At 43.0% G+C, this 27323-nt stretch overlaps 2 protein-coding genes across 13 annotated transcripts; one reads left to right on the top strand and one right to left on the bottom strand.

Moving 5' to 3' along the window:
* On the bottom strand, positions 1-23550 carry CEP63 (centrosomal protein 63). Of its 10 annotated transcripts, none has more exons than XM_087739280.1 (16): positions 23412-23436; positions 21293-21385; positions 20851-20986; positions 18954-19134; positions 16883-16978; positions 14487-14612; positions 13492-13605; positions 10838-11074; positions 10462-10607; positions 9519-9653; positions 8774-8888; positions 6687-6884; positions 6150-6236; positions 3958-4163; positions 3079-3385; positions 1-526 (listed from the first exon to the last, which is right to left on the bottom strand). In XM_087739280.1, the coding sequence occupies exons 3-16, from the start codon at positions 20892-20894 to the stop codon at positions 368-370; spliced, it is 2151 nt and encodes a 716-aa protein (XP_087595406.1). In that variant the 5' UTR covers positions 20895-20986; positions 21293-21385; positions 23412-23436; the 3' UTR covers positions 1-367. The 10 variants fall into 10 exon arrangements, with proteins under 10 accessions (XP_087595406.1, XP_087595403.1, XP_087595407.1 ...); XM_087739277.1 differs by lacking the exon at positions 23412-23436 and adding an exon at positions 23176-23303; XM_087739281.1 differs by lacking the exon at positions 23412-23436 and adding an exon at positions 23176-23303 and having other exon boundaries at positions 20851-20919.
* On the top strand, positions 23383-27230 carry ANAPC13 (anaphase promoting complex subunit 13). 3 transcript variants are annotated; one of them, XM_087739288.1, is made up of 4 exons: positions 23383-23519; positions 24052-24182; positions 24459-24584; positions 26782-27230. In XM_087739288.1, exons 3-4 carry the CDS (start codon positions 24486-24488, stop codon positions 26905-26907), a joined length of 225 nt encoding a protein of 74 aa, XP_087595414.1. In that variant the 5' UTR covers positions 23383-23519; positions 24052-24182; positions 24459-24485; the 3' UTR covers positions 26908-27230. The 3 variants fall into 3 exon arrangements, with proteins under 3 accessions (XP_087595414.1, XP_087595415.1, XP_087595412.1); XM_087739289.1 differs by lacking the exon at positions 23383-23519 and adding an exon at positions 23716-23854; XM_087739286.1 differs by lacking the exon at positions 23383-23519 and adding an exon at positions 23773-23966.
* The last annotated feature ends 93 nt before the right edge of the window (positions 27231-27323 follow it).

Genomic DNA, 27323 nt, shown 5'->3' with positions numbered 1-27323 from the left:
TCCATTTTGTTTTATTCCAATGCTTTTACATGTATAAAATATACTTAAAATACTTTACATTAAAATTAGCAAACGGTTTGCTTCTAAAAAACACCATAATCTCTTTGTAAGTGCAAAAACACATATGTCTGATGCAGCTTTCTGACCTACAGCAAGCTGACTAAAGTGTTTGTGGTGTAATACCCTCCATCAGATCAAACACGTTAGAGAGGAGTTTCCTTTCCTCAATATCCATCCTGCTGATTCAGCTCCAAGTGGAAGATACAGCCTCTCACTCAAGCTCCAATGGCAACTGGTTTCTAGGTACCTCCCCACTCGCAGTTTGGAACCATGTAAGTAAACCAGCATTCAAATGCAATAAGAAACATTACTGCTGGTCTCCAAATTGTCTCACGATCTTTTCACTCTCTTTTTTCAGTTCCTCAATGTGAGCATTTAGGCACTGCAGTATGTGCTGGGATCTCAGTTCTTCCTCTTCCAGGTATCTTGCAGCTATCGATCCAACTGAAGCTGTAGGCAGGGGACACTAAAGGGAAACAAAGGGATATCAGGTATTCTTTCATTCCGAGTTTCAGTCAGAAACACTACCGATCCGCAAACCACGCAACTAAATACACTTCTAAAGAGTTCTTGTGTTTATCGTGTTGGGCAGACTAAGCGCTCAGCTCTCATGCTTGTATCATAGGTAAACGTCCCTCCCAACGGTCTCCAACCAACAGTGAAAGCCTCCCAAGCCTTTGCCAAAACCGCAGGGAGTAAAATCAGTTCCTCAGCACACATAACTTTACCATTCCAGTAGTTTCCCTCTCTAAGGCACTGGGGGGCTAGAGCTGAACAGAAATAAGCTCTCCATGTGCCTACATAACTGTCGCACTCCACAGGTGGAACCCTGATCCCAGAGGTATCAATAGGAATCGACTGTTTACTTAGGGCAACTGGAGTTTCACTTAAATTACCAGCCCCTCCACTTCAAATAATGAGAGGGAATGACATGGCACGGGCAATCATAGCATAACTCTAGAGAAGGTCACTACAAAATACCAAGGGTTTTGTCCTGGGTGCATGAGTGCAGCCTCACGCTTAAGGTCTACATCTTGCTCCTTGTCTTCATAAAAAACTCAGTGAGCAAGAATACGGGCTCCAGGGAAGGGAAAGAACTGACAGATTGGACCAGCACTGGGGATATCTCTGCTTTCTTTTATATACCTCTTCTGCTTCCCTGAAATAAGGGTTCCTGCTACAGTCCCACAGGGGAAGTACAGACCAAACTCCCATCACAGCTCACTGAACGCCACTTCAGTTCAGCTAGCAATGGTCAATAAACTACCTCAGATTCTTTCCTTTACAGTCAAGAACTATTCCTGCTACTCACATTACTTACCCACAAGTTCTTAACTTACAAAACTAACATTGTAAACTAGGCTTAATTTATGAGTTGATGAAGAGAAGCTTCCTGCACAGGGGCTGGCAGGTGAATTATAAAGTTACTAAGGGGCTGGTTTCCATTACAGAAAACGTCTCAGTGTCTTGGCAAGAGAACATAACTGGTTATTTCCAAATCCTGGAGTCTCATGGTTTTCTGGTCTTTTATCAACAGCCAGGAAAAAAGGGAAGTAGAACAAAAGGCTGCAGATAACAAGCAAATCTCTCCCATCCCACTATTGACTACTGATGAGAATTCTCCTCTCTCAATGTTAAAGGAACTGATTCAAAGACACTGGGAGCCTGACCATGAGCAGGGAGTCCCAGTCAACACCAGGAGAAGTATTTGCATTTCCTTAGAAACCTTATTTCTACATTGCAAAACAAAAAGCAGCACATTCTCTTCTATTTAACATCAAGCCCTAGAGCTTCTCAGACCCTGCAGCGGAACTGTTCACACTTCAGTTCCAATCCTGCAGTCTTAAGAGTTTCAATTTAGAATATTACAGTTCCTTAAGCTCCCAACATTTGTTCTCTGGACATGCCCAGAAGCTACTTTAGTCCTGAAACAATCAAGACCTGTTCTTGGTAGTAAACCTCATCAAAATCTACAAACCTGACAAGCTTCTGCTTATCTGTGCATCAGCCTTAGAGACACTTTTCTGAGCTTCCCCCGAAATAAAAATAGCTGTTGTCACTGCTAACAATACACAACCAGAGGAAAAAAATACTCCGAAGACTGCTAGTGGCAACACATCTGGACCAAGGATCAGCACCCAGGATTCTCCCCTCCCTGAACTACTACAGCCCTGTCTGACCCAGAGTATGAAAATTACTCTGTGTCCCTCTTCCATTCCCCTCCCTGCTCAAATCAGTCTACAGCCTGGTCATTGCAATGGGTACTGGGATATATGGTCTTCAACACCACAGGCTAGAAGTGATCGAGTCCAAATTTCCTGTATTTTGGGCAAGCGCTTCAGCAACTGAGCTGAGGCAGAAGGACAGAGAAGGTGCCAACACTGCTCCCTACTAAAAAAATGTGATCAGCAACTGAGAAAAATAATAGCCTCCCCTTGTGCAGTGAAGCACCAATTTCAGGCTTTCCTATCAGCTGGCGTAAGTGGCTTTAAGTTCAGTGTGCTGACTACTGCAGTCCCATTCAGAGGGGTCAGACTCACCCTGTGCATTACAGTGAACATGGATGTGCAGCACCAGCTTTCAGACTCACTCAGAAACTGTATGTTGAAATACTCAGCACTCTGCATCCACTCTGAGCATCTACTACAGACCCAAGCCAAAACCTGAAGCAGAATTCCGACGTGACAGAAGCAGTTCATGGTACACACTGATGTACAGCACCAGTATGGAGAGAACCATGAACTTCTGGAATTAGCTTATCAGTTAAACCAAACAAAAAGCCCTTCCCCAGAGAGTTCTGAAGAATAACCACATGGCTCCCATTGTCAACGTATTAACCATTCAGCAGTGCTTTTTTCTCCCTGTTACATTAATGTTAACATTTGATGTATGCCTAAAGAATCATACACACCATGCAGCCAGACCATACATTAAAAAAATCTGGCTCCTTTTGCCAGATGAGAACCCAGCTATATCCTCAGCTGTTGAATAGCAAACAGCTTCTATACAACTGCTTACCAAAGGCACAGATTTGGTCTGATCATTTGAGATGGACTGCTTAGATGCTCCATCTGCAAAATCTTCGTTTCCATCCGGCACATGGAGCAAAGAATCCATTCCCAGCAAGGCACCCAAAGCAAGTGACTCCGTGCAGTTCTTCCTGCTGGTCTGGGTGGGTAGCTCACCCATCTCAGGGGTCACAGTTCCTATTTTGGCAGCCTCCCATCTCTGGGGCTCCCCTTGATGATGCTCAATAATCCCGTCAGGCTTGTGATGCATTCTCTCTGCTTGTTCATCATGTTTGTGCTGTGTTTTGTAAGTTGTCCTGGAAGGCAGTTTTGAACACATAACTGTTTGACAGTTTGCCTCTTAGCAGCTGAACTTCAGCAAAAACTTGCACAGAGATAACAATTAACATACAGGTTACTAATAGCCCTGGCAATCCAAACTGGATCTTGTTTCCATAGGACTTCCAGATGCACATCCAGTCTCTAGAAAATTATCTCTCACTCTTCTACTATTGTAGATATCAAAAACTACAGAGTGCACATCCTAGTACTGCAAAAGAAAGGAGTACAGACACCTGGGCTAAATCGAATCCCTTTACCAAAAAGAGCACATACTGCTTCCCAATCAAAGAAAAAGGCAAGGCAGTCAAAAGACAGTCAAATACTAGCTGGCTTTGCAGAACACAAACCAGCTGGGACTAAAAAGCTATTGCACTACTTAAAGCATAAAGGCAGATGCCAAAACAGTCCTTTGTGTTCTCCCATACTCACTATGTGCTAGAGATAGATAGTATACATAAAGCATGTCATTAAAAACCCACACATCCCCACACATTCTGTTCTCCTTCATAATAAGGAAGCAGCATCCTTGGGGTCATGCAACACTTACCTGTACTGCACATCCCTGGCCTCAGGCTCTTCGTCTTGCATCTGCTGAGCAGTGCCCTTGGGTTCATGCTGGCAGACCTGCCGAGTGAGCTCCAGTTTTGCTCTGGCCTCTGCTAGATCATTCTGCAATTTCTGGTTCTCAGATTTTAATTTATTTAGTTCAACAGCATAGTCTTCACTGAGTGCTCTTAGGGTGACATCTTTTCCCTAATAGACAGAGAAGGGCTGAAGTCATTTGCAAAACACCATAGTCAAATCCAGAGCAAAGGCCAGCAAGCGATTCCTTAAGGCATATCCTCTAATCCCAATTTTGACTGGCAACATTTTCAAGGCTTTTGTAAGAGCAAATCAATTATATATACCTTATTGTGTCTGCATCCAGACAAGCTGTGCTGATCTGCCTAGGAAAGGAAGTCTCTCTCATCACTGGATGCTTTTGAAACCAGGAAAATATAGACCAAGAATGGTTCAGATGTATCTGCCTTGGGATAATGAGAAGGACTATATGACCTCGAGTTCTCCTCCAGCTACATATTCTAGGATTCCCTCACATAGCTAAGATGCAAGCCTCTCAGCCAAAGCTGGGCACACTCAGGTGGCACCCCAGTAAACTGTCTCAGTCCAAGCAACTCTCCAGGTATCAGATACTTCCTACAGGTGTGAAGAAACACATACCCCAGTGGCTTAGCTGTGGATGAGAAGTAACCACTCTCAGTCAGAAACTACCTTCCATGTGATCTACCAGCAAAGCTGTTCGCAGGAACACTTCTAGATCCCCTCACTCAAATTAGCAAAGGCCTATGGTAATAATTACAAAAGGTTGTGCATACACCTCCCCACCTGGGATGACCCATAGTGCTTTAGAAACTTTCACTGGTAGAAGTAACTTATCTTTTTCTTTTTGAAACTCTGAACAGCTTGCTTCCCCCCATCTTTTCCTTACTAGACCAGGTGGGCATCATTTCCATTGTTTCCACTCCTGTGACATTCCCACTTTCTTTTTGCCAATTCTGTTAAATTTAGATGCTTAATTCATTCTCATTGCTGCTGTAACTAAAGACTTTCCAAATATGCATTAGAAGAACCTGGCCAAGAATGGTAGCTCCTGTGCCATGGGGCTGTGGGGCTTTTTTTTTTTTTTTTAAAAAAAAAAAAAAAAAAAAAAAGGTTTCTCGCTTTGCACTTCGCTATCAAGTTTTTGGTAAGTCAGGCAGGCAAAAGCCCACCAGGCGCTTCAAACAGAAAGTAACGGGCCTCGGGTCATTTCAGTCTCAAATCAGCCCTCCAGAAAGCTTTGTTTTTTCTCCATCTCACCAACCGCAAGCTTCTGTTCAACACTCGGGAGTCCCAAGAACTTGGCACATTTGACTATCACCCCAAACTAATATTAAGAGCTCAGTATTTCCTTCCCATGGATCTGACAGGATAAAAGCTCTGATGATATACTCCCGTTAGGTTTTCAGCTGTCTGAATCCAGTCTTTGCCCCCTGTGAGGCATCCATTCTGGTTTATGTGAGACAGAAGCTGCAAACCAGCCCTTTCTTCCTTGACACAGGCACTAAAATGAACCACCCTCAAGGTATTATTCCTGCCAAGACTGCACCTCTTCCATGCAGGCTCCCCTTCTCCCCACTGGACGAGCTGCCCTCACCGAGTCTCAACAGTGCCACACCAGCAGGAGCCCACCACAGTGCGCCTTCCAGGCACACTGCCCCAGGGCATCCAGCCCATATTCCCAGGCTGCAACCTGCCTGTGGAGTGCAAGTGGCAACCCTGCTGACTGGCTCCTCACCAGGAGGGGAACATGCTCTCACCCCAGAAACTGCAAAGACCAGAGCAGTTGCAGCTCGAAGACAGGTCAAAAGGACATCAGAGATTTAGATTCAGAGGTTTGAGGTAATCTAGCATAAAATGGAAATGTAACAAAACGTACCAAAAATCATGGGCCAGACCCCATGGAGAAGAATCTGAGACAAGGGCTCTGTTTCTGCAGTTCTCCTCACTACTCTGTGACTGAACAAGATGCTCAGTATTTCTGGGCCTTATTTCCTCAGAAATTGCCCCTTTTGGTTGGGTTTTAAGTTCACTGAACTCTACCAAGCATTTTGAGAGGCCTGGGCAAAGACTATAACTGTTCCCAGGTAGGGGACACACAACACTAGCCCCTTCCCATCTCCGTTCCCTAAAGCATACCTCTAGCATACCACACTCTGTTTTTTCCAGCATCTCTGAGAGATGACGGTTTTCCAGCCTCAAGGTTTCCAGTTGGACCAGAATTACCTGAAGAGACAGAGGCAAACAACAAGCTCAGAAAAAAGAACACAACACAATACATGCCCACAACACCCTACAGGCATTTTCCACCCTCAATTCAAGCGTAAGTATAAAGGAAGGTTTGGGCCATTAGTTCTGCAGGGACCCTATAGAGAAGGCCATATAAATAACCATGCACAGTCATTTACTTTAGTTTTCAAAGATGTCATCATCCAGGCCTAGTTAACATGAGTGATCTCAAAGAATTCTGTGGGACTGCCAGTTAGAAGTTTGAAAAGAAGAAGCAAGACAGATTCAGTGAACACCATAAATCAGAAGATTTCATCAGAAGGGTCTTAAAGTCTTTGTTCAAAGGCTGAAGAGAGATGGAAACTTAACATAGCTAAAAACTAGGGTGGTATTCCAAGCCTTCAGGTCCCTTAAACAGACAGCATAAGAGCCTTCTGCCTTTTTTACCCTGTGCTCCACCGCCTTCCTCTCTGCTCTTTCAATCTCTGTTCTCAGCCGTTGTTCTAGGTCTGATGTGGAGCCACTTGCAGATGCAATTGTGATGTCCCGCTGGTGTAATTCTTGTGTCAACCTGGAGATTTCCCTTTTCATCCCTTCTAGCTCACTGCTGTGAGTTTGTTCAGCTTGAGAGAGCTGCTCTTTCAGCTGCAGGAAGATATGCACACACCACCCACGAGCTTTTAAAAGATGTTTCAGCAAATAAGCAAAAATATTGCACATGGTAATGTGAAATCTAAGTACTGGAAAACAAAAAGCTCTACATAACAAGCCCTTTGTGCATGCTTGTCCTTCTTGATGGAAAACCACCTAATCCCAATCCTTTTCCACACTGTAAACTGCCAAGTGGGACAAGACGTAAGTTACGCTGTGGAATACTCAAGAAGACCCATAATTGATCAAATCACAGTCTCTTCAGCTCACCATTCTACCTCCGTGACCAACAACAGATAGCCAAGGGTTTATCATCACCGGGCAAGCACAGTAATGCTTTAATAATATAACCTTGCAATTTGCCACTCCACCTTCCTGAAGCAGACATGGTATCTTTAAATAGCTCTAGCCAGACTTTTCTTCCACTAATTTGTCCTAAGTCTTCTGAATCAATATTAGCTTGTAGCAACTAAAGCTACCCATGGCAAACTTCCACAAGCTAGCTATGCACAGGGTAAAAATATACCTCTTTGTTTTCATAACTCCATTTGATGACCACTAGTCCCTGCATTATGAGAGAATCATCATTCCCTATTTACTTTCCACATGACAGGCATGATTTTATTTTTAGTATGTTCAAACTCATTTATCTCTTTTCCAGTTTGGTAAGTCCTATTCCATTCAGCTGTTCCTTGTGTAAAAAACACTCCATCCTTTTGGTCATCTTTTTCCATACCTTATCTTGTTTTATTCAGTCCTTTTTGAGATGGCAGACCTGAACTTCATACAATATTCTGGTAGGCACACCGTGTATTTATTCAGTGACATAATAGAACAACAACATAGCATAATTTCTTCCCTAGTATTTCATTCCATCAGCCACAAATATTAGCCACCCAAACCTCCACGATTTTTCTGAGAATTACAAGCATTTTAGAAAACTGAACCAGATGATCTCTGCCTAGCCATGTAAATACTATACATACGGTGATTTATCTGCATGTCACCTCAATGCCTCCCAAGTATATAAAATAGAAACAACCACAATAAATCTCTCTTTCCTCCCCAGCAGCCTGTAGGAGATTCATTTATTGTGTGGCTGTTTACATGTGTAACCAAGCACGCACCTCTGGCAAGATCTGCATGTCTGTACATTCAGAACAAAGGATGAAAGATTTTCACAGAAGTGAGGTTTTTCACTCAAGTCCAATAAGGTTTCTACTCTAACCATGCACCACTGAAAGCTCTCACACTAACTGCTCTAGACCATTATTAAAAGTCAAGCCTTTTGGAGGGCTTGCCTCCCGTGGGTGCACAGAGCACTACGGTGACGTTCTCATGCCAGACGAGTTGCTCCATTTCTTCTAGATCCTGGTTCATGTCTAGGTATCAAGCCTGAAACAAACTCCCTTATTCGCATATCGACTAGAACACATTTGAAGCCCTGTCTCCAGTGTGATAGGACACATTACAGCAAAACCCATTCCCTCCCTGTTCTTCATCCTGTTGGGAGCCTGTATTAGGCTTAAACTCAGGATTCCAGGCCTTAATTTCTTTGCATATTTGCCCCTCCAGCACTAATTCAAGTATCTCCACACTGTAGCTAAGTACTGCATGATGTAGGAGTAGGCCTAACAGATGCTCACAAAGTAAACCGCACAGCCACGTACAGAACCCTGCAAACGCATCCTCTCAACTCCTCCTTTGTCAGATCTGCTCCTTACCCTTCAGCATATCACTGCCTCCACAACACTCCTGGCCTTTAATCCCATTTGGAGCTTTGCTAACTGTGCACTGCAGTCTCTGCTGAGGCACATGACACACATGGTAATGGCTGACTCCACGAGCACCTTTCCCACTCTCCAGGAACAAAGCGACGTTACCTTTTTAATCTCTGCCTTTGACTCGGTATGGTGTTCTTCCATTGACTGCAGCTCTTTGATATTCTCATCCAGCTCTTCACTCAGCTGTACACACCTTGCATTTGAAGACACCAGGCTGGGTGCCAAATGTAAAACTACAGATTAGAATACCCCAAGGAGGAGGACATAGTCAGAGAAACTTTGATCTTCCAAGCAGTCTCCTATGTCCGTCATAACAGAAACTGGACTCTTAACCTAGAAGATCCTTACCAATCCTTTGATTTTGTTTACCAAAATAATTTCAAAAGAGATCAGGAAGCTGATCTAACAGGTAATAGCTGTTTCTTGTTTATTTCTTTACCATTCTAAGATTAAAAACTTCCCATGCAAACATTAGTCTGAAAACCACAAACTCAGAGAGGAAGACTTGGTTATAATTCTTATTTCACAGTAAGGTCTAGATCTGGTTCTTACCAGCTGACTAACAAAGACTCCTTAACCTATTACCAATGAAGGTGCTAAGCCTAAGCAAGCTAAAACACTGAAAACACCCACAGTGTGCGGTGAAAAGCAACCAACCAATTAGCAAAACAGTCTCACTATTACACTGCAAAATGAATAGCATTTGATTTCTTCAGCCCTTTGATATTTAAAATATGCCTACAAAAATCAGTGGGACTGGTTAACTTGATGAATACAATATATTAGGTATTATATTATTATCCCAGTTTCACTGCACATCCAGGGGAAGCAAGCAGTTGGCTACCTGTTCTCAAGCTGAGTCACTTCTGACTGTAAGTGCTGTTCCTTCTTCTGGGCAACATCCAACTGCAGTAGTAAATGCTCCAGCTCCAGCCCCGGAAAAGACAATTGTTTCTCTTGCAAGCGTTCCTCCAAGGCCCTAAGCAGAAACATGAATTTTAATCTCAGCACAGAAACATCATGTCTGAGTTCACTAATACAGGGAACAAAACCACCATTTTTTTGCAATTCTCTGAAAAATACACAAAACCCAACACTAGGCGACACCTGTGTGCACTGTGAATAAGCAAACATACCAGCTGGATGACAGACCCCTGTTTGAGTTCAGGCTGATTTAAAAAAGACTACATCCTATGTTGATGTTGGCCTCCCTGATCCAGACAGTCTCCCTGCCATTACCAGATATCCAGCTTGCAAGAAACGGTGTGGCTTTTAGGTAACATACACCAAAACCTTTTGACACGGCCAGCAGAACCCTATAGCTTTTGCATGTTGCCAGTGCAGATGGGGATGGCCAAGATGATTTTGTCACAAATGTAGTTACTTTACCAAGACCCTAATTTGACATCATTAAATCAGTGAGAACTTTCACCTACATTAATAAGCACAGTATCAAATCCTGAAAGGCCTCCAGCAGTTGACTGAAAATGCCTGGGGGAAAAAAAGCTGAAAAGCTCAAAAGCCCTGTGCTGCCTCCAGAAACCTAGCTGAGCAGAAAGCTGATTCCTTCCACACTCTTCACTGAGTATCAGTTGATTTCAAAAGCAATGCAATTTGGCAAATGCTGCAAGGAAGCACAGCGCTTGTGAGAAACTACAGCGTACCATTCTATATATCAACCAACGCAGATCCAGCTGTATGAAAATGCTTCTACCATCCTCAGTGGGAGAACCTGGAATATAGATCTGGATTCAAGAGCATAAGTACCAGTGAGGCACAGATGCTACCTGATGAGGAGTTCTTTTGTGTGAAGAGTTTCAGTCAACCTGGCCAGCTCTTTCTGTAACTGTTCCTGGTGCAGCTTGGAGCTGTCAATGAAATCTTCCTGAGACTGCAAGGTGGCTCTAAGTTCCATCTTCTCATCCTGTAGCACCTGCACAGGAGGGAGAAGGAATGACTGTTACAAGACGGACCAAATCAATTTGTTGTAAGGCAACGAGAGGTTGATCAGATTTTTAAGGAACCCTTGGAAATACTGCAGAGCACCACATGGGTACAAAGCCAGCTTTACAAAGGCTCTAGAAAGAGATGGGAGCTCTGGGATGAAGAGCCTTTGTGCTACTTCTCACAAGCACTGCTTTATATTCAGTTTCCACCACTGACCTCTAACATTTTCTTGGACTGCCTTAATTCTTCTTGAACTCTTTGCTGATCTTCCAGAATCATCCGATTGTTTTCAGTCAGGTCATCCACTCTCATGTTAAGCCTCTCCACCTCCAACTCATTAGCACAGATAGCATCATTGGCCCTCTCCAGCTTGCTGGTTAAGTGCTGGATTTCCGATCGGCTAGCCAGCTCCACTGACTCCAGAATCTGCTTCCGATTGGCAAGCTGAGTCTGCTAAGAGCAATTGGTTTGCATTAAAGCTAAATTATCAAAAACACAGTGTATCAAAACTACGTTCAAAACAACTACTTATTTCTTTGTGCAACAAGTCACATTCTCAATGTAAGCAACAGTACCTTTCAGGGAATTAGGGAAAGTATTGTTCCAGGGTTACATGATGGGCAAAACTTCTGAAGGCAAACAGAACAAAAAAAAAAACAAACAAAAAGAGGGGGCTGTCTGCTTCCAAAAGGGGTTCAAAGAGAATCTGGGAAAAGAGTATCTCAAATCACTCAAGTTGTCCAAGCATGAACTGTCTAAGAACAAAGCTGCCTGCTATTTTTTGGTCATTAACCTAAAGCTAAACCAGGAGAAATGGCAGCATAAGAAGGTTTGCAAATACCATACACAAGCTAGAGATTACCCAATCATTAATTCCACACCAGGACAGAAAGCAGCTCTTGGTGCACAATGGAAAAAAACACAACCGCCAAACAGATCAAAAACCGAACTGGGTGTAACTGTCAATTATGTTTTGCTTTATGCAGTAAATACCTGGTTCTAACAGCTTGTGAGAATGCTCACTTTGAATGTTTCATTGTTTTAATGGCAGACAAAAAAAGTTATAAGGAACATATGACTAGCAAACAATACATGCTCTATTATTTATAGGCACAATACTTTATTTCATAGAATTTCTTTCCACGTAGCTAGCTGGTGAAATTTAACAAGCCAGCTCTCATATAAGCTTCTAAGAATATTCACTTCATATATTCCTTTTTTGTATAGTACCTTATAATTTTTAAAAGCTGAAACAAAATATTTGAGTAGTCCTTTAGTCCCCATTTCTAATAGTAGCAATTCCTGCCAGCTTCAGAATCACCACATGCCTTGATTTATTGCCTGACATATAATGCCTCATAACTGAGGAAACTATAGGAACTGTGCATTTGGAAGACTATGGTATAATTTTGATTACAGTCTTTTCATTATTTGAATAGTCATGACAGAAAAGGTAATCAGGAAGGGCAAGAGTTTAAAGTACAGCCTTTCTCCACCCAAGAAACCGGAGTATCAGACTATGTGAATATTTATTTCTGCACGAAGAAAACATTGAAGCTCTCTCTTCTTTTCAGCCACAGAACATACAGGACAGCACAGAATTCCAAGTTTCACCTGTTGACTTTAAAGGCTGCAGGTGTTACAGGAAGGTGCTCATCACTGGGTAAGAATGCCAGGCTTCCCTAAGCTGCACTGAAAGATATGAGGGGAAGCCAGCTGAAAGAAGAGAAAGGGGAAGTACTGCATGGTCACAAATCTCAGCTTGATCTTGTGCCAGAAAACCAACCAAGCATACAAAATGCATAGAAACATCCAAGGCAAAAATTTAGCACTTTCATGTTGGGCTTTTCAAAGAAACTGAGGATTCAGGCAGTCTGTTCAGAGTACCTATGCAACTAAGTCATCTACACCACTTAGGAAAAATCTCCCCACATTCCTGTTTTTCTGCTGCAGAGTAAGAAGAGTTCCTCTGCGCTCCAGTATACCAGCCTGCACTCCAAGGACACATCTGTTCTCAGACAATTGAGCTATCAATGATACAAAGACAGCAGAGCAGCAAGACCTTCTGCTCAATGACTCTCTCTGCATTTGCAGATCTACTAGTGTCAGCCTCTCACAAAGCCCCTGTCAGAGCCAGCTTCAATCCTGTCATCACAAGCTTCCTCCTTGCAGGAGCTTCCACTCAAGAGCAACTCAGGAGCCCATTAAGTGTAAAACCCCCAGCAAGAGCTTCTTATCAGTGTCTGCTGTGATTGTGTCAGTACGACTTCACAGCTGTGCTCTAGGTCAATTCATCTTGCTCAGCTGCAGCACCACTAACTCACTGAACGATTAGCTTTTCAGGAACAGCAGCCCCACTACTTGTTGCCTTTAAGAGACTTAAAAAAAAAAAAAAAGCGGGGGGGCTGAAAACTGGTGTTACTTCAGTACTTTGCAGAAGTATCTGTTGTAGGGGAAGACTATTTTCCAACATCATCTTCTGAGCTGGACCTACAAGGTACATATTTAGGTACTGGCAGGTACACATCTTTGCACTAGATGACATGACGTAACAGCTATTTTAAAATGTCACATGCTGTGGTCTCCTAGGGAAAGCCACATCCTACTAACTTCTCTACTTATTGGAGGGGTGGCAGGGAGAGCTGCACGAGGTTTATCTAACCTCTGTTGACAGCCTCCAGATCCTTTTTCCATACACCACTTATACAAGTAAACCTTATTCCGCCAGGACATTAAAAGTCATTTCAATGGCAACCTAAACTGGATTCAAGCCTGAGAGATTTCATTAGTCTCTCCCTCTTCCCCCCCTCCCTGCCCTCCCACCTGCTGCCACAAACAAAACAAAAACTTTCAGCACATATTAATTGTACCTGAATGAGCTCAGACTGCTCAGCCAAAGCCTTCCTCTGTGCTTCCAGCGATGCCACCTGCTGCTGGTAAAGCAAGCGCTGCTTCTCCCAGTCAAGTGATTTTTGACGAAACTCCTGCAAGGACAGCAGGGGTGGCTTGGAGCAGTGCGTCCATACAGTTGACAAGAAGGCCCCCTTCTAGTTCATATCCATGTTTGCTTTCTCTCTCCACCATATCCTCATGCACCTTTCCCCACAGCAGGGAAACCATTAGCCAGTCATTTGATGCACCAACTCAGCAGTATAAAACCCCTCACATACTGTGCTTGCTGTACTTGTTTCCCTCCTGAGTTAAAACGTCAGTGTCAATTATTGCTGTTTACAAATGTTAAGTGCTAACAGATTCATGGCTAGTTTCATGGATTTGCTGTCAGAGGTTTAACAATTCAGACTGGCTTTAGCTTCCAAAACATGCTGCTATTGAAATCACTAAGATGGCAAGTATGAACTACAGAATTTTAATGCTAATCTCTGCTCCAGAAATTGGACACTACATCAGTCAGATGTGTTTGTTAGCCACATCTTCTGGGTACAGTAGAAGAAAATTGAATGTGGTTGAGCTCAGCATAGCAGAAAGATTAAAAGGTGAGACAGGGTTGAGAAGAAGTTTGGCATGTAGCTCCCTCCTCCTCAAAGAAGCGAGATGACAACCTCACCACACTGAAATTCATTCCATTCACATAATTAATTACCCTTCCAGCACCTTCTTTCTTTCACTTAGTCTAAGAATAAGAACAGTGGCATAGTTTATACTGTGTACACAGAGGCCCCAACACAGGAAACTGCCTCTATTACACAAGCAGTTGAGAAGAGCTACACCGAGAGAGTAGACAGAGAGTACTGTTTAAGCAGGATTCATAGTCCTCTTCCTAGTTGACTATTCAGTCACCATTGAAGCCCAGAAAGTCAGTTAATGCATACAAATTCTGGTTAGCACTTTCTTTTTCACTACATACCTCCAGCTTCCTGGTCAGTCGGCTCATTTCAAACTGGTCCTCCCCTTGTCTCTTGTTAGCTTCTCCTCTAGCTTCTCTTAATTGTTTCTTCTGCAGCTTCTCATAGTTCCTCCTCAGCCTGGACAACTGCAAGGAATATGGTGAAAGAGACAATTTTGTTCAAGGCCCCAAGGCAAGAATTAAACAGCACTTTGAAAGAAGGCACACAAAATGGCTTCACACAAACAATTCCCCTAATCAAGGCCACACAGCTTGTAAGTGAAGACTTCTATTTGTATAATGAGCCTATTATACCAATAGGATTGCAAAATATGCCGAGTTGTATAGATGCCACTGAAGTCATGACATCAGCAGCTCTAATTAGACCTCTGTCTTACCACTATTAAAACACGACTAAAATATTGGTAAGATGGAGGTTTACATGTGGCTGTTAATGCAGCAAGAGCATGGTACTCCCTCTCTACAGGTGGCTCCCCACCACAGTAATAGCAGACAGGACCTGTAGTTGATCTCCTCATACAGAGGGGCACATCACACCACACACGGGGTGGGGGGTAGTTCTACACAGAGGTACAGTTTCTTATGTGATCAAAATATACTTGTGAAGCTCAGGTGGGAACTAGAACTCTTCCGCTTAGCGGGAGAAGGAAGATTTGCGAATTGCCATTATACATAATATCAACACTACCTCATCTGTCATTTTCTGCTTAGATACACTATCTATTTCACAATGAGTAGAGAATGCCAACAGAAAATATCACTCCTACGCCTACTGCTAGAATGCTAAAGTCATATCAGAAACAGGAATGAGGAAAAAACTCTTGACATTTAAATGACCCTCTGTGCAAATAATCACTTGCAACTTGCACAGAATTTTCCATCTGATGAGCTCCCCCCAACTCAACTATTAAACAAAAAGTTTCCAAATAGCCACATGAATTTGAGAACTCATTGTTCCCATTTTACTGAAGAAAGCTAAGCCCGTGGATGAACAGAAGGACCATGAGAAGAAAAAACCATCTGAATGAAGACCTCATGCACTGGTCACAAAAGGTTCTCCAGAGCCCTGAATCAAAGTATTTAGGTATGGCCAATGGGAATGGACAGATATACAGGTTTAGAGTTAATATATGAACGTCTTTTGCCAAACACATCAGAAGATTACATGCTTATTCTTTCAACAATCTCAGTGATTTCTGTACCTGTCATTTTACTGGTAATGGTGGTAAACCCAAACAGAAAGAATTTCTCCCCAAACAGTACTAAGAACAGAATACTGAGGAATATTGGAGCTTAATGCCATCTACATTCATACTGTGAGGGTAAAATACCAACACATTGCAATTTTGGCCACAACATGCACACTGTATTTTAGCCTTAGCAGTTTAGGCAGATCTGCCAATGCACCTCAGCTTTGCTTTGCAGCTTATCCACAATTCCAGTGGGAACATCTAGTGACTGAAGACTGTTAGTCATATTGAATAGTAAGGTGTTTTAAATGAGGACAGATGCCTTCTGTCGTCAAAGCAGAGACTGCCAAATTAATTTAACTTATGGCTTACAGTGAGCATGAACTAGGCCCAACCCTCCAGAGGAAACAGGTCAATGCTCTACTAGCTGTTCATGTCATTTAACTCACTGCTACTGACAAGCAAGTGGAGACAGGCAAAGAGTTAAGGCATAAACATGGAATGCTGTTATACCACCTACAGGACATTCCACATGTACCACCTACAGGACATTCCACATGTACCACCTTGTGGTGAATAAGCAGCTTTTTGAGATGAAAGCTCTGAAACTATCTTCAAAAATTATTTTTCAGGTATATTTACGTTTTTTTAAGTTTATTAAGATTAATATGCCTTGAGAGAACAAAATCCTCCCCAACCAAATCAGAGTCAATGGAGGCAAAAAGAAGATGAGACTACATACCATTCTCATCTCTTGATCTCATACAATCAAGGCCAGTTACGCCACCACCGTTTTTTAATTTCACAAAATGCTGAAGGAGCAAACTGCTGCTGCCTGTACCCATGGCAACTTCAGAACAAGCACCATGGTGACTAGGATGGGTGAACACAGGACATTTCTGCAATAAACTTCTGCAGATGTCTAACACATGAAAATTGCACCAATACATTTACTACACATTTCTACTCCAACAGTTTTCTGTTCATCACCAAGTTCCACCGAAGTGCAAAAAACAGGCCTAATGAAGCATAAAAATATTACTTTGTCTACACTCAATGCTCTTTTTTGTAAGAACATAAACAATAAAGGAGTGTGAAGTTTTAAAACCATGGCATTTAAACAAAAGCAATGACACAAAGTATTTCACCTATCAGATCATAAATCAACTGAGAACTAAAAACCAATCTTCTCTTTTTGCAACTCACCTCCTCTTGAAATTTCTTCAGCTGTTGTTCATATTCTCTAACCATGTCCTGTTTAGCTTTTTCCATGTCTTCTACCTGGTGACGCAACATGCCAACCTGAATGAAGAGTTAAAAAGCAAATAAATAAAACAACAGAAGTGGACTTTATTGTCAGTAGGTACTGGGATTAGTTTTCATTTTGTAAATATACATTCTAGTAGGAGTGGTAAATGACTATTAAAAGATCCCAATTCTGTTAACAACTGCAAGTTTCAGTGGGGTCACTCACTACGAATCAGATTAAGCCTATGCCTAAATCTTTGGTAGGCTGGAGCCAGAACTGTTTCTGTTCTGACCTCTTGTTTTGAGCCAGTTTCTGGCTTTCATGTTTTGGGATGAAACTGACAGTTTTGGCTTATGTCAAAAGGCTATTTTTATCTGGCATTTTCATCAAATTCTTCATAACCATGCATTATGATTTCAACCTATCTACCAAGAGAAAAGATGGCCATGTCATTATCTTACTATGCTCAGGTGAAGCAGAGATTCCAAATAATACATGGAGACGAGGAGGACAAAGAAAGAAATGAGGCTTTGAAACTCATGGGGAAGACTTCCCTGACATTGATTCGAATACTCCTGTGACTCATTTTTGTCCTCCCCCCCCCCAATCTTTTTTGCATCCACAACCCAAAGTGGCCACCTGTCTAACTGCAGGTCCAAAGGACAGCAAGCCAACAAATAAAAATTAAAAGAAATCAGAGAAAATCCATATGAGTAAACCAAAAGCATGAATATACTCCAGTAGTGACTTTAACCATAGTTTACAGTTCAGTTTTGAAATCAATGTTTGCTTTTGGTGGTAAGAAATATTTCAAAAGTGTCTTGAGAAAACACAAATCATAACAGCAATGCTAACCTATATGATAAAAATGACAGTTCTTGCACATGAAAATCCTGTGGCATGACTCCCAATTTAATAACTCTGTAACAAAGACATTAATTCCAAAACTTGCCATGCAGACCAGTAGAAGCACCTGACCATATTAACAAGAAACTACAGAGTTCCTAACCCACTGTTGTTAGAGCCTGTCATATTTGTCTTTATTTTACTAGATTCCACACCAAATTACTAAAAGCTACAGCACTACTTGGGTAATTTTGAGAATGTAAGAATAGCTCTAGTATAGTTGTACAAGCACTCAAAAAACCCAACTGCTTGTGCAGTTATCAGCTGGCTGTCGACCCAAAAAGTCAAAGCAACTTCCTCAGAGAGCTGCCAAAACACAATTTGCCAAAAAACAATTTTGTTCAGCCTGCCGAAAGATAGGACACAGCAGCTATAAATATAAGGACACATTTTAAACACTTTCAGAAAAAGTCAGTGTGGCTAGATCTTAAGATATAGCCATTCAGACTTCTGCTGGTTTCCTCTGATCCAAGAAAAGATACATCAATTCATTTGCACAAGAGAGAGTTTATGGTCCACATCCTATGCAAAAACTTCACTTACTGATACTTCTCCACCAACACAGAAATTTGGTGCACTTCCCCCAGGCCTTTAACTAAAGGCTACAAACGTAAGCTGCATAAAATAGCCCTTGGAGAATCTCCCACCAATATCTTGGTATAGTTTACACCACTAAATGTTCTTTTTACCAATGACTGCACATTGCTGGGCTGTTGATTACTGCTGTACCCAGATTCAGCATCTCTGGGTTCTCTCTGGAAACTCTGACAATTCAGTCTGTGGACTTCCACCAACCCTTAGGGAGCTGATCACCTGACTTTGATTGAATTATGAATCAGACACCCTGTTCCAACAGGCTCCTTTGTAAATTCTATTCCTGATTTCCAATTATGAGACAGGCTCCTGTTTCATTTAGCCAGCTATTTGCTAAAGTTAACCCCTTGTTTTGGCTTAGCATTTAAACAAAAAAAAAAAAAAATCAAAACTGATGAAACAATACCCAAAATACATGTCCATGCAAAGTCAAACTCGGAAATTCAGGTTCAGTCTTTATACTGTATTTGTAACATGTAAAACACACAGGTCGACACCGACCAGGAAACTATGAACCTGAGGTGGTACCTCCTTATATTTTTCCTGCAGAGCAGCCCTGGCAGAGGAAAGTTCCTGCTCTCGAACACTCAGGCAAGCTTCCAAAGCCTGTGTCTGTCCTTCCCATTCAGATTTCTTGTGAGCCACCATAATGTCAATCTGCTTCATCAGCTCCTGCAGCTCAGCCTCACAGGAAGTCAAGAACCCACCACTGGAAGGGAAAAAGCTGAAGTTACAAAGCAGGCACCACCCAACACAGGTCCAGTGTCCCATAACAACAAAGTCAGCAGAACAAACCAAGGGACCAACTCTGCACATGCAGTGCTTTGAACTCTATGCAAATCAGCTTGCAGAGAAATATACTTAATACTTATGCATTCACCCCATTCTCTAATGAACTATCTCACAAGTGGTATGCTCCCATCACTGGGCAGAGACCTAAATTTGGCAATGACCAATGAAGAATACTTGTGAAATCCCACTGAGAACAAATGACATACACACTTTAAATGCAGGGGGTTTGTCTTCTGTTCAGAGAACCATTATAAGCACCTATAAATGCTTATCCCTTTGCCTTAGTACTATGCATTATCTAAGTAAACCAGAGCATGTTCTATCCATATTTCGTATTTGCTTTAATTGCTCTCCAGGCAGAGGCATTTTATACCAAGTTTCAGTCACCAGAGAAATCTTATAGCCAAGCTATCAGCTCCTGAAAACAGAAGTTTATCACAAATGCAGACAAACCCCTAAGTAGAGGGGGTTGGATGACAACATGATAATGAAGAATAAAACATTCGCAATCCATTGGGGAGAGCATGCTCCCTAGCGACGCTGCAATTTCTAATTTGGTGCAGTAATTATTGAAGCCAATTCAACCAACTCCTCTAAAACTTCACAAGTTGCTAAGCCAGGGACAATATTAAGGCTTGCAAGATACAGCCCTAGAGGGCAGTGAACTCTGTGATGATCTTCACCCCTTTAATTTGCCTGTCAAACAGGAAGCACTGAAAAGAAATGGAAATCAATAGGTTAAAGGATTGAAACTTCTCTGTTCCCCCAGAGCATATGCACACTTCACAACTTGGCATTTTTTCTATAGGGAGAGAAATACTTCTTAAAGGAGCCAAAATCAGTTAAATTTGAAGTTCACCCTGTCCTGCGAGTTAACCAAAAATTAGCAGCTATTATGCACAGCAAGAACATTTCCTTCACAGCATCTGCTAATATAAAGCTAAGTCTAAACTTGATTTCTGCAACCAGTTATCTGCAGAAGATATGGTATCAGTAAACTTGAGTCACATTCTCAAAGATTACTATAAAATGGCATCAGTGACTTTTGCTTCATGCTTTTTTAATACATAAAACATTTTTTTCCATTATTGGCACTACAGTCTCTCTCTGGGATCCAAAAGTCTAGATATTTTCACCTAAGAGAGCATTAAGGATTCTTCAGAGATGAATGGGACTCTGCAGTTTCAACACAAGCAGGAAATAATCAGATGTTTTCAGCAGAAACAGATAACAAAGTCATGTCTCATTAACCTTGCAAGGCTGCTACCAAAAAAAATATTTATTAACACCTTTAATTACTACTGCTCCTGATGTTGAAAGGCAATAAGGGTTTACAACAACAACAAAGAGGTAAGGTTTTCAGGAAGATGTAAAATGAAAATTCTAACAATTAAGACAATAATATCTGACAAAGGATTATTGCAAAGCCAGCTCGCCCAGTGACTTCGCTTCTGCACCTGCTGAAGGCCACTGCACGCTCTATTTGTCCACCAGCGTGCTAGTGGACAAACTCCAAGGCCCTTATTTAAGCAACAGAAGCTTTGTCTGATACCAGAGGATGTGATTCTGAATAAGAGGGAAGGTTAGTACTTAAACTATTTTGAATGACTAGTATATACTGTTGCATACATACCTGCCCAGCCCATTTCTTTGCATTCCTTCCAGCAAAGCCTCCATCACCAAATCCTGGTGGCTTTAGCAGCTAGGAAAGTACACAAAAGCAGCAGTCATCCATGGCAATGTACAAACAAGGCTACTTCTCCATCTAACTGCAGAACAAGCAGAAGTCCACAGAAGAAGGAAGTTAAAAAAATTACCATTAGCACGCAATTGCAGGTGAGGAAAAACAGTGGTCACCTTCATGAACTTAAAAGCCAAATATCCACCAAATAAAGGAAAACATTTTTCTACCAAAAAAAAAAAAAAGACCCAATGCAACCATTCAACACTATCAAATTGCAGTGATATAAACATGCGATCTAATGAACAGAATAACTCAAACAGCAGCAGTGAAAGAAACTCTGTGCTTCAGCAAATGGGCGAACTCAGCACACTGGGACTGGCAGATCTCCCACCTGCCGGGTGCACCAAACTGCAGAGGATCAGCGACACGCGGGGACTTCCAAACGCACCAGCCCAAGATCCACCTCCGACAGGGGCACTTGTCACTTCAGAGAAAAATCATAAGCACCTTGTAGCAAGTAGCAGTAAGAATCTGTCCATAGATTAGGTTTCTCCCAGGTCTCTATTACAGACTAGGTTAAACAGACTACACAGTTTACAATTGCATTCAGAACACATTGCTAGTTCATACAGTTGTGAGAATTTTCTTTTAAGATAGCACTAACTCTTTAAAAATTCCTCTGGTGCCTTAAGCTATGAAAATAAGTTGCACAGGTTTATAGTAGCAGTACATTGTCTTAGTTAAAAATGACATCCTTTAAATCACGAACACATATATGTACGCATACACATAGAAGTTTCACATATTTGTGAAGCAAGAAAGGTTTACTTTAAAGGCAAAAATGAGGAAAAAAAAAAAAAAAAAAAAAAAAAAAAGAAAGTTACCATGGAACCACATCCGGAAAGCTAGAATTTATTTTAGCAGCTCCTCCATGAAACTGTGGCTCTCTAACAGGAAAATGGTTAAACTCACACTAAGGATACAAAACTACACTTCAGTTTCACTCTGTGGAGGTATTCACACAATCTTCTGTTGCCAAAACATCTACACACTTTCTCAAGTATTTACAGATGGATCCTCACAATATGTTTCCTCAAAGATTAATATGGCATTATTAAGCAATCAACAAAAAAGGGAGCAGGTCACAGAAAGTGAGACTTTCAGAAATGCACACTCAGCTTTTCTCTGTTTCACTTCCACCAGAGCTTCTATCCTGCTCCTAGAGCATTTTAAAATGCCATCCAGACATTAAAGCCTGTCCCTCGGAGTTCAGCTGTATTTTAAACCACACATATACAGAAAATACAAATTCCACTGAGGGAAAAAAAATCCTATGCCTATTTTGATAGTGTTTTGTCTCTCTTTGGTCCTGTCTGTGCTTAACAAAATTCAATCAGTATGCAGACCATCTTTGTTGTACTGCTGACGGCAGAGCTGCAGAGGAGAGCAGATGAGCAGATCCCCAGAGCTGCTGACAGCACTCCAAGAGAGTTCTCCAGGTGGCAACAGCGGACATCAGTCCGTAGCAGCTCTTCTGTTTCATTCTAATCACACCTACACAAAACCGATTTTCAGTGGGTAGCAGAGAGATTTCACCATCTACCACAGAGAATGTCTGCCAAAATTCAGAAAGAAAATCCGGAGAGCAATCCAGGCTCTTTATCAGCAGCTCCTTCCAAGAGAGGCTGGGACCAGGTCAACACTGAAAGCTCTAGTGCCACGAGGAGCCAGCCAGCATCTACTCTTGCTCCTGTTTGGCTTTACGCAGGGCCCCCAAGGTAAGATGCCTGAATCTGCCAGCTTTCGGTACTCGCCAGCTTACTGGGGTTTGGGGGAAGAGCCTTAAAATCAGACACCTCTAGCCAGTTCTACGCTACATCGGGTTTGTTGACTTAGTATTATATTCTGACCTCTCAAGCTTGCAAGTCGCGATGTGCGAGTTAGAGGCAACTGAGTAAAGACCCACGCAGATACCACAAGAGGAAACAATCTCTGTCGCTAAATACAGCTGAAGCCATGATACCTGGCCTGCCACTTCCGAAACTGAAGGAAAAGGAAGTATTTGCAAAAAAAAAAAAGAAATACAAATTTTAAAAACAACAAGGTTTAGCACCCCAACTCAAGAAAGAATTGCAGCAGTAGAGTCAAGCGGAGAAAATGTGACAGTACGCAGGAGGACTTAAGAATACTGCCCGTGAGAAAAGACTGGGATTACTCTGCATTTAAAAAACACAGTAGGACGCAATTTTAAAGTGTCGCTGGAAGCAAGCTTACAATGAAGAGAAAAGCACGACCCACGTTGCAGTAAGAACTTCCCAAAAGGGCGGCGGTCGGCAGCCGTTACTGAGGGCGGGCGGCGCCCGCCTGGCAGGAGGCCAGCAGCGGGCCGGGCCGGACCGGGCCGGCCTTGGCTTCCCTCCCCTCCCGCAAACACCCCCGCCACTGGTCGCTCGGTCCGTCCGTCCATCCGTCTTTCCTCCCTTCCTCCCAACCCCCCGCCGCTGACGAACCTAACGGCGGAGCAACGCCGGGCCCTCGGCGGCGGGCGAGCGCTGCGCCTGCGCGGGGGCTGCGCCTGCGCGCTGCCGTGCTGAGGCTGCCTCCTGGCGATGGGCAGGGTAGGCGGCAGCGGGCCGCGTCCCCCGGGGGGGGGCGCACCGGGAGGGCCACGGGGCTGCACTGGCCGGGAGGGGCGCCGGGAGGGGCAGGGAGCCGCGCCGCCCCGGTTGGCGGGGCTGGGGTGCCCTTAGGCCTGTCCCCAGCGCCCAGCCGGGGCCGCCCTGCCCGCCTGTCCCCACCCACCGCGGGGCCGCCTCCGGGGCGGCGGGAGCGCCCCGCAGCGCTGGGTGTAACGGCAGGGCCTGTTCGAGGAGTAGCTCTGGGGCCGGGCGTGGCCGGCTGGCTCCTGCACCCCCGAGAGTCCCCCGCCTGCTTCGGTGTTAAATGAATACCGGTAGGCCCCAAGCCTGGCACGATCGAGGTGACAGCTCGAGGAGGGCAGGGCGCTCATCAGACGGGCACAAGAAACCCCTGGAACGAGTATAGTAGCCGAGGGTGGCAGACAGGTCTTATTTTTCTCCCGTTTCCTGAACTTGAAGTTTTGGCAGCGTTTTGTGTGCCGTTAAATGCTTTGTTCTGCCTCTTCCCCAGGCTGGCGAAGGCGTGGGTGATCAGGCACTGGGAGCCAGCGGGCAGCAAACCATACGCGAGAGTTGAGCGCCGAGTCAGAGGGGACGGGAGAGCTCTAGGTCCCCAGGCTCGCTCAAAAGATACTTCTAAAGGTCAGTAGCTATAAACACATGTAAATATCTACAATTAATAATAACAGGCTAGTTTTATATATTCATCAATCTGCAGTTTGGTTTGATAGTGTTCGTTTCAGATTAAGTAGTTCTCCTGTGGTTACAACCCTTTTTCGAGTGGATTAGGAAAATCAAGGTTTTTCCATAAAAGTTTAATAGGAATTGGATCAAAACTGGAGCAAGCCTGTAGTCCAGACTCCCAGCTATGTGGCTGGGGGCATGAATGTTAGAAATGGTATCTGCTTTGTGTTGCAGATTTAGCTGTACTTGCCTGCTACAGCGATGGACAGCGAAGTGCAAAGGGATGGCAGAATACTGGATTTGATTGATGATGCATGGAGGGAAGATAAATTGCCGTACGAGGATGTGGCTATCCCTCTGGTAGGTGAATTGCTACTTATCAATCTGAGTCAAGACTGGTGTGTTTACCACAGCCCCTTCCAAGAAACAGCACAGAAAGTATTACTTGTGGCGCGGCTAATTTGTACAAAAGGTTCCTGGGGTGGATCTGATTCACTATTTTTCTGTCCTACGTGCCAGTCATTCCTGTGTGCAGACGAGGATATGGATGTTTCTCTCCCCCTTCCCCTGGCCAGTTGCCATATCTCCTCAGAACTGGAGTGCCCTTCCCATCGCCCAGTTCTGGGTTTGGCATCAGGGAGAAGTAGAATCGTCCTTTCTCTGTGGTTCCCCTTCACGTTACCAGTGTTTGAAGTGGTTTCCCAGTTGGTCTGTAGAACAGAGGATCCGTCTCATGCTGACAGTTGCAGTCTCGATTACACTTTATTTCCACTTTTTGAAATTCCATTAAAAGAAGCTGAAAATTTTTCAAATGTCTTCCTAATCAGCCTTTTCCAAATACACCGTTGCTGTTGCCAGTACAAGGATAGTAGTGAATGAACTGGCATCTGCAGTGGGACTCTGGCTTGTAGCACTGCATCCAATGCATGGCAGTTATCTTCTCAGGCAGTGTACAGCTTGTTGTGCAGCTACGAGGCCAGAGAGATGCAGCTGGGGAAAAGCTACCTCTGATCCCACAAATCCCCAAGTTGAAGCTTTGGATGTCCCCCACCGATGTCTTCCTTAGCCCTTTGGGAATTAGCAGGGAAGTGAGAGGTATCTGAGAATTTTCCCTTTGCTTGTTCTCTCTGGTACACAAGCTTTACCCTGGCTAGCACTGACAAAGCAGTCATGCTAAGATCATGGGGACTGATAGGCCGTTAGTTTCTTTTAGCACAGAGACATTTCCAAATTGCCAGTGACATGGCTCAAGCTTTAGCCCTTACACCACTGTCTTTTCAGAAAGGGTAAGGAGCAGCTACACGCCTCCAAAATCCATATATACAGCACACAAGTTTTGCTGCCAAGATTTGGGCTTGAGGGAATGATCTTGCAGAACTGTGATTCTCAGATACGAGAGCCCAAACCCCCCTTTGCTTGGGATAACCTTTATTAGGCAGGCCGAATATTATCAACTAGGTCCTTGGTGACATTTGCCTTTACCCTGTGTCCAAACATTACTGTTTCTTTCCTTGCAGCCATCTCTTGAGCTACTTACAGTCACATACAGATGGCAGCCTCAGAGCAGGAAGCCTCATCAACTAACAATAGAAAGAAAGGCCTGGCTGTGGATATAAAGATCCCCAGGGATGGGATTGGCTCTGATCACATACATAGAAAAACTAGCACAAATTCACAGGAGACTTACTGAGCGGCATTGTAAGGGAACAAACAGAATGGCTGTAAAGTGGTATTTGAGCCTGTCCTGAGCATCTGATCCAGTGCTCACTCGAGAGATTCCTATGAACTCAAATGGGCTCGAATCATATGTTGTTTTCAAAACTGAAAAATTTTATTTTGCTCATGCTGGGATTTCCAGAGATCCAGAACTCAGAATTCTTGCCCAAATGGTATCTGGCAGAATAACACGCACTCTGTGTGACTGCACCACTACAGCAACACAGAGAACAAATAATATAAGGAAGGAAAATGAAATCTCAGTTAAACTATACTTCCTCCTTACTGTGTTGTGAGCAGCTCTGTGTTGCACCTGGTAGGGGTTTCTGACTTCTACAGTTGATATAGCACAGCCACACCTGTGTTCAGCACATAGAAAGAGGAAGGATTTCTCACCTGCCATAGGAAAGTAACATGTTACAGTTGTCTTAATAACAGCTACAATAAATGCAGTATCTGTATTCTTGGCAACAGCAAAAGAAACACATTGCAAACAAGCAATGGAATAATTGCGTCATGCTATTATTTACTTATTTTGCATTTGCTATATATTCTCCTTCTTCACTGCATGTGCAATCTGAGTGTATAGCAAGGCCCCAGGGTCCTGGAAAACCAATTTACCTTTCAGATTAAGCACCATATTCATGTGAAAAGAATATTGTTCATAACTGGGCTTAATAATATTTTTAAGTGGATCAGTATGTACGATATGTATTGTTCAGATGCACCCTCTGGTCTCGTTTGTGGATTTTTGTACTTATCCACATGAGGTCTTAGTAACCCACTCCTTTCAGGAAGCATATTATGTGTGGAATGCATTACACCTCTGTTTTGTTCTCAGAATGAGCTTCCTGAACCAGAGCAAGACAATGGTGGCACAACTGAGTCTGTGAAAGAGCAAGAGATGAAGTGGACAGATCTGGCTCTCCAGTATCTCCATGAAAACGTTCCACCCACGGGAAACTAGTGAATCAGTGAGATCTCATGCAGTGGATGCATGAATGCAATATAAAAAATATTTTTCAGCTGACCATCACTGTCATAAGCTTCTCTAAGGAGGAAACAACATTTCTGAAAAAGGCTCAGATTCAAACAGTGGTTCTCTACTCACAGTGACCGAACACAGTTTAAAATGCTTCTATAACAATGGCTATCTGACACCTCAGAGCTAATATCAGAATGTTTCTCTTATGTAGAATTATTTCATATCTTCTGTTAAATTGTTCTTAAGTTGGTGCCAATTCTGATCTTAAATGTTTTCTACATGTGATAAAAGTAGTTTTTACTGTCTCAAGTTGTAATTGATTTCAAAGCTCACAATGGGATCATTTCTGACTCTGAAGGCTTATGTCCCAAGAATGCCTGTGTATTCTGTGGTTAGAG

This window comes from Nipponia nippon, unplaced genomic scaffold, assembly GCF_047370975.1.
Source record: "Nipponia nippon isolate SJK-2023a ecotype South Korea unplaced genomic scaffold, ASM4737097v1 scaffold_7, whole genome shotgun sequence".
In the NCBI taxonomy this organism is placed as follows: domain Eukaryota; kingdom Metazoa; phylum Chordata; class Aves; order Pelecaniformes; family Threskiornithidae; genus Nipponia; species Nipponia nippon.
The sequence above is the reverse complement of the archived record's forward strand: the minus strand, read 5'-3'. Positions and strand labels throughout refer to the sequence as shown.

Excerpts from the sequence above, each read along its gene's own strand:
- CEP63 (XM_087739276.1), bottom strand. The coding sequence starts at position 20,894 with ATGGAGGCTTTGCTGGAAGGAATGCAAAGAAATGGGCTGGGCAG. Across the intron at positions 19,135-20,850 it reads CAAAGAAATGGGCTGGGCAG|TGGTGGGTTCTTGACTTCCT; the intron begins GTATGTATGCAA and ends TTTCCCTTCCAG. Across the intron at positions 13,606-14,486 it reads GACTGACCAGGAAGCTGGAG|GAGTTTCGTCAAAAATCACT; the intron begins GTATGTAGTGAA and ends CTGTCCTTGCAG.
- ANAPC13 (XM_087739288.1), top strand. The coding sequence starts at position 24,486 with ATGGACAGCGAAGTGCAAAGGGATGGCAGAATACTGGATTTGATTGAT. Across the intron at positions 24,585-26,781 it reads AGGATGTGGCTATCCCTCTG|AATGAGCTTCCTGAACCAGA; the intron begins GTAGGTGAATTG and ends TTTTGTTCTCAG.